The 7,906-nt window shown below is 36.2% G+C and overlaps 4 protein-coding genes across 5 annotated transcripts in view; 2 read left to right on the forward strand and 2 right to left on the reverse strand.

Moving 5' to 3' along the window:
- Positions 1 to 53, forward strand: part of LOC118745309 (WASH complex subunit 1) — a 1,345-nt gene extending 1,292 nt beyond the window's left edge. The window contains exon 2 of the mRNA XM_036478834.1: positions 32 to 53. Within this exon, the coding sequence (XP_036334727.1) occupies positions 32 to 53 (22 nt within the window). The remainder of the gene's footprint in view (positions 1 to 31) is intronic.
- LOC118744918 lies at positions 28 to 3,287 on the reverse strand. Of its 2 annotated transcripts, none has more exons than XM_036478347.1 (9): positions 3,046 to 3,287; positions 2,776 to 2,985; positions 2,375 to 2,700; positions 2,234 to 2,315; positions 1,933 to 2,169; positions 1,749 to 1,873; positions 1,026 to 1,167; positions 297 to 969; positions 28 to 236 (listed from the first exon to the last, which is right to left on the reverse strand). In XM_036478347.1, the coding sequence occupies exons 1-9, from the start codon at positions 3,109 to 3,111 to the stop codon at positions 55 to 57; spliced, it is 2,043 nt and encodes a 680-aa protein (XP_036334240.1). In that variant the 5' UTR covers positions 3,112 to 3,287; the 3' UTR covers positions 28 to 54. The 2 variants fall into 2 exon arrangements, with proteins under 2 accessions (XP_036334240.1, XP_036334241.1); XM_036478348.1 differs by having other exon boundaries at positions 2,375 to 2,682; positions 3,046 to 3,286.
- Positions 3,288 to 5,414: 2,127 nt separating this feature from the next.
- Positions 5,415 to 6,503, forward strand: LOC118744920 (transcription initiation factor TFIID subunit 9). Its single transcript, XM_036478350.1, has 3 exons — positions 5,415 to 5,668; positions 5,726 to 5,862; positions 5,922 to 6,503. Exons 1-3 carry the CDS (start codon positions 5,512 to 5,514, stop codon positions 6,444 to 6,446), a joined length of 819 nt encoding a protein of 272 aa, XP_036334243.1. The 5' UTR covers positions 5,415 to 5,511; the 3' UTR covers positions 6,447 to 6,503.
- On the reverse strand, positions 6,491 to 7,906 carry LOC118744919 (replication factor C subunit 4). Its single transcript, XM_036478349.1, has 3 exons — positions 7,644 to 7,906; positions 6,717 to 7,584; positions 6,491 to 6,658 (listed from the first exon to the last, which is right to left on the reverse strand). The coding sequence occupies exons 1-3, from the start codon at positions 7,775 to 7,777 to the stop codon at positions 6,572 to 6,574; spliced, it is 1,089 nt and encodes a 362-aa protein (XP_036334242.1). The 5' UTR covers positions 7,778 to 7,906; the 3' UTR covers positions 6,491 to 6,571.

Raw genomic sequence — 7,906 nt, forward strand, 5'->3', positions numbered from 1 at the left:
TCAAATTATGATTAAATATTTCTGTGACAAGGACATGCTTGGTACCAAAGTAATTTACCGTGTCAACGCAAGTTGCAGCATTTCATGTGATTTTAATATATTGTTAAAGTCAAAAACTGTCAATTGATGTAAACTATATTCACCACGTTTCATTTGCTGTGGCAGTTGGTTCAATAAATGCTGAGCACTGCTGATAGAGAACCCGAAGTCTTCATCGTAGTATTCGTTGCACATACCTTTGATATAGAGAAAAATAAATCACAACGGGCGATGCCATTCCTATTGCTACTACTTACTTTTAATGCTGAAATTGTGATATGTTTGAACGTAATCCTGCACGCCATCAACCACTGTACATATGATTTTATCTGCGCTCAATTCATAATTGCTATGTATCTGCCCTATTAAGGACTGAATTTCATTGTTAGTCGGCATACTACTGAGCCTAACGCATGATAACACTGCCATCTGGCGCTTAAGTTCATTATCTAACCAAAAACCACAGTAGCCAAAGTAGTGTTTATTTCGACTAGTCCAAATATCAGCCGTTACACAAATGCACCGTACATCCAGCAGGCTGCGCTTTATATTTTCTACAAAGCATGTATGCGACTCATCCAGACGCGCAAGTAGTTGCGATGAGGAGCACACTGCTAGGCCGGTGCCTTGAAAAAGTTCAATGAAAGATGGCTCTTCCACTACAGAGACTGGTACGTTGGATAACAAAATGAAATTCAAGAGTTTTTCAATAAATGGCATTGTGGTTGGCTGTCTAGTAAGTGTGCGTCGGCCTCTTATGTTGCTGTGGAATTTTTCTTGTACATACATATTATACTCCTTAAAATGATGCGAACGCAAATGTTGCACGAAATTTGATGTCACTTTGAGTGGACCTTTTACCAACTTATCAGTGTCGCAAAACTGGCAGGCAGCTACAACGCTGACAGAAGCGCGATGACTATTCATGTCCTGATACAAAAGTATTTGCCATTAAAAAATGATTTTTTATTCATAACATTTCTTACTTGCTCAACAATTTTAAAGTATTTTCCATTTAGTATGGTAGGTATGTCATTTGGATCGCATGTTAGTTGGCAAGAGGGCAAACTAATTTTTTCCTCCTGATCTCCTGATAAATGAGTATCGTTCGATTCAGCGTCGGTATTGCTATAAAATTTGTTATTGAAAAGAAGGCCATTATTAGGAAAAAAAGGGCCATTTTATCAATTAGGTTTTAAAATTTAACTGGCCGTCAAACACAAATTTTGTTCGGGAACAATGTTTGAAGGGCAGATAAATTTGAAAACCTACTTGAGGAAACGGCGCAAAATTTTAAATATTCGAGTATCTTAATTTATTTAGCACATCGATGGTCCTTTGCAATAACGACGCAATTTTCTGTAATACTTTTTTAATTAATGTCTATTCCTTGCTACTTACTGTAGTAATCCTTACTACTTAATTTAGTAAGGCTTAGACAGTGATTAGCCAAGGATTAAAGACGTTAGTCACTATGTACATCCATATCCTTACCTTTATATAGAAAGGCCCCGTCTCACATCGTCGCTGAAATACAGAAATCTGTAAGTAAAAATCCTAAATTCACTTTTTGATTCATTATGATGCATTTCATCGAAGTCTAGTGTTTAGTTAGTTACGGCTTTTTTGCAATTCAGCGACGATGTGAGATAGGGCTTTTCTATATTAAGGAACAATATACATATATAAATATTATTCCCCTCACTCACTCTGCATTATAAGAATTATTCGCTGACGAAGGTTGAGTGTCATCGTTGTATGCAGAAGCACCTTCTGGGTACTGCGCATTAGTTTCGCTATCAAAGTATCCTTCTAATCGTGAACAGTTTCCATACTATGGATGCAAAACAAAAGAAGCATAAAATTAATCAATGTAGCTGCAAACTTATTTACCTGCCCATCAAGTGCAAATTTGCGTTTTTGACCCCTCTTTGGTCGCTGCAAACGAGCATAGTTTTGCCTATCAGTTACAAATTCTTTGTATTTTTCTGGATGAAGAGTCTTCAAATGTCGAACGAAATTCGAAGTTATTCTCATGGATCCATGTATCGGCCTTGCTTTTTCACGGGAGCAATGTTGACAAACTGCTACAATGCCCCGTGTGGCACGCTGATGTTCTGTAGCGTTTATCTATTACATATAATTCATAATATAAAAAACTATAGCTATGAGAGGCCTTAGAACCTAGGATTACCTCTTCAACAATTTTAAAATATTTTCCGTTTACTATAACTGGTATGTCATCGGAATCGAATGCTTGCAAATCGGCTTCATTACTTTAATATGCAGATTAAATAAAACACTATTAAAGATATACATATATGAATCTAATCACCTGTCATCCACTTGAACCATTTGCGTACTGTTATTAGCATCATAGCCTGAAACGCCCGTATGATTATATTCAGCTTCTGGTTTAATATTGTATGTTGATTGATCATTAATACTCATTGGGTCGGGCGTATTGTGCACAAATGTCTGGTAGTTTACATATTGCCTATCGGAGTTTTCATGGAAACCGGTTTGAGTAGATACATATTGATTATACTGATTGTTATCCATTATTGGTACAGAGCTTGGAACGATAGTCTCAGACTCTATCTCGCAACTTTCCAATTTTACTAAAGTATTCGTTGGTTCAGTCTGTTTAAGGAAATAACACTGATATTTTAAATACGCAAAATGTATACATATGTACACATTGGCCGTGTAATACGGCATACATTTTGTACCTACCATTTCCGACTCTAGTGTTCTGCGCCTCTGACTTGCTCTTGGCTTGTTTTGACGATATTCTTCGTAGACCTGGGGGTGATGTTGTCGCATATGTCTTAACAAATTTGAGGATACCTTTCGAGGCGCTTTAATTACTGTCCTTCCATCTGGGCAATGTAAACAACGCGCACTTATAAAGTCTCCTGTACGTTGGTGACTTGTTTCAATATACTAAAATTTTTTTAAATTACTGCTTATAAATAATAACAAACTTTTTTTAATCGAACTCACCTGATCTACGATTTCAAAGTATTTTCCACTAAATATAAAAGGCTGATAAAGCGCTTGTTTTTTCATCTCTTATTTGTTTATTATAGCCACTTGCACTCATTTCGTTAAATGCTACCCAATTTATACATTTTATTTTTTTAACTCAGCCAAAGACGATATAATTTTTCCAGGTAGACCAATTCCAACAATTACCAACTAATTGTAATTGAATTGATTTATTTCGATGATTAATCAAAATGGCGATATGAATGGTTTATATCAGAGTTGCATTTAACAAATAATATCTAACAGAGTTACCAAATAACCGATAATTAAAAATTATTTGGAGGTTTGCCAAGGGATTGCGAAATAATCTTCTAAACTATAACATCGAACACAAAAAAAACAAGACTTTAAAGTAGCAAAAGAACTTGTCAGCCTTGTTAAGATTAGTAGCGTTCCAGTATTAATTTTTGCTGGCCATTAATTATAAAATAAAATAAAAAACGTGGTCAAAAACTGTCACCTTAGAATTTCTATCCTCTTGCAATTGAGGGATTCACAAAGGTGTCGTAAGAGTCGTATTGTTGTATGTGGTAAACTTTAAATGCTTAGAGAACTTGAAACGACAACCAACTATTATTTAACACCGCAAAAATTCATAGCATGACTTTGATGGTACTGTACGGACCCCTTTAATATACTTTTTAGGCGTTTAAAGTTTGCGACATACAACAATACGACACTTACGACACCGTAGTGAATACCCCAAATATTTTCGTCGAAAATAGCGTAAAATGCAAAGAATACCATTATTTTTTTATTTATTTTGTTACAATATGGCAACACTACAGATTTTTTGACGTTCACTGCCGCGAATGCAAATAGGGATGTTCCCTCTCGCACACTTGAACTTGAACTTGAAGCAGTTTTTCGATGAACAATACAAACTGACGACTACGCATCTGCTATTAGAGAATTGTCCAAACTGACGACTACGCTTCTGCTATTAGAGAATTCCAAATCAAATAAAAACGTACCAACAAAATATTTTAAACGCTTCATAGAAACAAAGAATGTTTAAACCAAATATACATTCATTTAACGCCTTTTAAATAAAAATCTTGTAAAAATATACATACAGTGATAGAAAAATAAATAGTGACACGACATTTTAACATTTTTTGCCTATTCTTTTATTTATTTAATATTTATTATTTTTCTATAACAATATAGATCATTATCTACCAAACTCCATATATATTCTTATTTAAAGCATTGTGCAAAAATTATACAAATTCGGCAAAATTGCATCTAAACTTTCAACTTTTTTATCAGATTTTTTACAATTTTTTGAGTATGCAGTTTTATAGCCCATTAAATTTTAGTAGAATAAATTGTAAGGTTTAAGTTCCTAGAAAATTGCGTTGATTTTTGATCATTTTTGTTCTGAAAGCAATACGCACTTTTTTCCATAAAAAAAAATATGTGGAACATACTTCAAATTTCGTATACCTATTTATTTTTCCACCACTGTATATGTATTAAAAGCAGACAAAAAAGTAGTCAAGCATTTCACTTTCTGTATGTATTTTTATATCATGACAAAACTTTGAGAACATATAATATAATCTTTTACTTTTATTAAAGAACTGAGGGTTTTTACTTGTTATCTATTACTACATACGTTTAGTTTTTATCAGATTCCGAACACAACAATATTTGCGGATGAACATGGACTAGACAGTATAGTTTGAGTTATTTTAAAAAGGCTTGCAAACATCGGGTCGTTCAATTCGTTTTTAATTAATTTAAATTGTTCTCAATACTTGCATAAATTTAAACTTTTTTAACTTCTCGTGCTCCGGTAGAAAAAGACAGAACCATTTCTACAAGAAACCGGAATTGCCAACCTTGCAATGTAAAACAAATTTTGTCGAAGTAGTTTGTATGAAGTAGAGAAGGAATAAAGTATAAATAAGTAGAAGATTTTAACCAACGTATATATAAAACCAATCGACATATACACAGCGCTGCATTTCCAAATAGTACCAAAAAGGTCTATGTGGTGTAATGTACTTTTTGGTTTAAAATTGTACCAAAAAAGCACAATTGTGGCAACTTTATCATCAGAGATGTACATTGATATTTTTCGATACATCGAACGGCGTAAATCGATTCATCGATTTGCATATGATTTTTTAAATATCTAATATTTCGCAACAAAATATGTAATTAGGAAACTTGCATAAATTTGCCATTAACTGCTGGACTTTTCTGGCGTTTGGGATGCGATGTCATCGATGCATCGGTAGATCGACTATTTAAACATCGAGTGGAAAATTTTCGATGCATCAAAGCAAATCATCGAATTTTCGATGCATCGATGCTTTTCCGAAATCCCTAAGTGCAATTCACAACAATTGATTTTTGCGATCTGCGTCTTTGTACTTGCACAGCATTCAAGTTTGAAGAAAATTGGGGACAATGGCTACCGAAAAGGAGAAAATTGACAAATCTAAAATAAGCAACCAAGTAAAGCATGTGCCAAAGGATGCACAGGTCATAATGTCTATATTGAAGGAGCTAAATGTGCAGGACTACGAGCCGCGTGTTATCAATCAATTGCTAGAGTTCACTTATCGTAAGTGTGACATTTGTTATTTTAGCAAATAGTTTTTTAACTTGTTTAATTCTACAGGTTACGTGACTTGTATACTGGACGATGCGAAAGTATTTGCAAATCATGCCCGCAAGAAAACTATTGATTTGGATGATGTCAAACTCGCTACTGAAGTAGTGTTGGATAAAGCCTTCACATGCCCACCGCCACGCCATGTATGCAGTTATTTGTATATCTTTAGAAAGCGTCTTAATTTCGTATTTTCTTTTTTAAGGTTCTGGCCAAGCTAGCAGAGGTACGCAATTCGATGCCTCTGCCTCCTATAAAGCCGCATTGTGGCTTACGTCTCCCTCCAGACCGTTATTGCTTATCAGCTTGCAATTACAAGCTTCGTGCTGCTAACCAGCCTAAAAAAATGACCAAATCCGCTTTGGAATCCCGTTCGACAATTAAAACACAATTGAAGAATGCTAGTGGTGGTGGCGGTGGTGGCGTAGGCATAGCCAAACGTCAAACTGTGCTCGCTCCAAAAACGCAAGTAGTAACCATACCAAAGCCAGTGATAAAATTCACGACCACAACTAAAACGACATCGGTGAGCGGCTCCTCAGGCGTAAGCGGCGGTATAAACGTTAATAGCGGTGGAGCTGAAAGTGGTGATGTTAAAATGGAGGTTGATATGGACACCAGTGCATCTGCAGCAGTTGGAAGTATCGGTGGAGGCAACACAGGTGGCGATGGGGGCAGTGGTGGTGTCAAACGCGAGCGCGAAGACGATGAATTCGAAGTAGTGCAGTAGATTAAGTACAGATTTGAAGATCAATAAAAATGAGATCTTTTAAATTACGTTAATACAGATGGCTTGAAATTCTTTAATGAGTAATATTTTTGTTTATAGAAATCATATGAATATTTATGAAGCTTCTATTTGAGAGCGAGTATGATAGCACATCCTAAATCCATAATTTGAAGGTATTCCGATCCACCGTCCTGTAGGCGAAAGGAACATTCCTGTAAAGAAAACTAAAATAAGTACTTGCAACCCACTAATATGAGCTGTAGAGCTTACTCCAAGCTTGTCGCAAATGAGAGATTTCTGCTTATTTGTTAGTGTGGGACATCGGAGCACATACTCATTGAATTGTTCCAACATTTGCCCAATGCTGTAAGCTTCGTAACCTATCTGCCGCACAAAATCTTCCAGTTTTGTATAATTTCCAGATCGACATACTTCTAAAAATTCTTCAAGGTATCTATCCGGTATGATGCCCGACATTTCCAGTAAATCCTCAGTATTGATAACATTCGATGCCCCCTTTAGGCGATAACATGATTGTAGTGTAGTTATGGCTCGTCTCATATCACCACCCGATATCTGCACTATAGACTTGTATGCATTTTCATCGATTTTTACACCTTCCAGCTCGCAAATGTGCCGCAAACGAGTAATAATTTGCTCATCACCTAATGCCTTAAAACGGAATTTGGTGCAACGCGATGTGATCGGTTCAATGATACGAGATACGTAATTGCACATCAAACAGAAACGTGTGCTACGACTCTGCTTCTCCATAGTGCGGCGCAAGGCAGCCTGCGCGGCATGCGTCATCGAATCGGCTTCATCGAGTATGATAATCTTAAAAGGTGGGCATGGGCGACCATCTGGTCGTGTATTACTCGCAGTCAGTTGGGCAAAATTCTTGATTTTTGTGCGTACTACTGCAATTCCACGTTCATCTGAAGCATTTAGCTCTAATATACGTTCGCGATAGATATCACCGAAAATTTGGCGTGCAGCTGCTAATATTGTACTGGTTTTACCAGTTCCGGGTGGCCCATACAAAAGCATGTTTGGCAAATCTGCGCCTTCAACGCATTTGCGCAAAACAGCTACAACTTCTGATTGTTCAACGACATCGTCCACACTCTTGGGGCGACTGTAAGTTTAACTTTTCAAGTCAAAATATTAATTAATACTTCAGCATGCATTACTTACTACTTCTCAACCCAAGGAGCTGGCGGTTTACGACGCTCAACACTACCGGCTGCGGCAGTTGAAGAACCACCACTTGTACTGGCCTGTGATTTTTCATGTGTAGTAGTTTTGCCTGTTTTTAGAAAAGCCTGCATTTTTTGTTGATGAAAGGCCTATTTTTTATAATAAGCAGTGATATTTCTCTAAAAATACGAAAAATATTTGCACATAAACTGTCTGGCGCGATTTCCAATAAAATACTTTTACTACACTGGCTACAAAAC

Source organism: Rhagoletis pomonella, unplaced genomic scaffold (assembly GCF_013731165.1).
Source record: "Rhagoletis pomonella isolate Grant_MI unplaced genomic scaffold, Rhpom_1.0 Rhpom_scaffold_00008, whole genome shotgun sequence".
NCBI classification, from domain to species: domain Eukaryota; kingdom Metazoa; phylum Arthropoda; class Insecta; order Diptera; family Tephritidae; genus Rhagoletis; species Rhagoletis pomonella.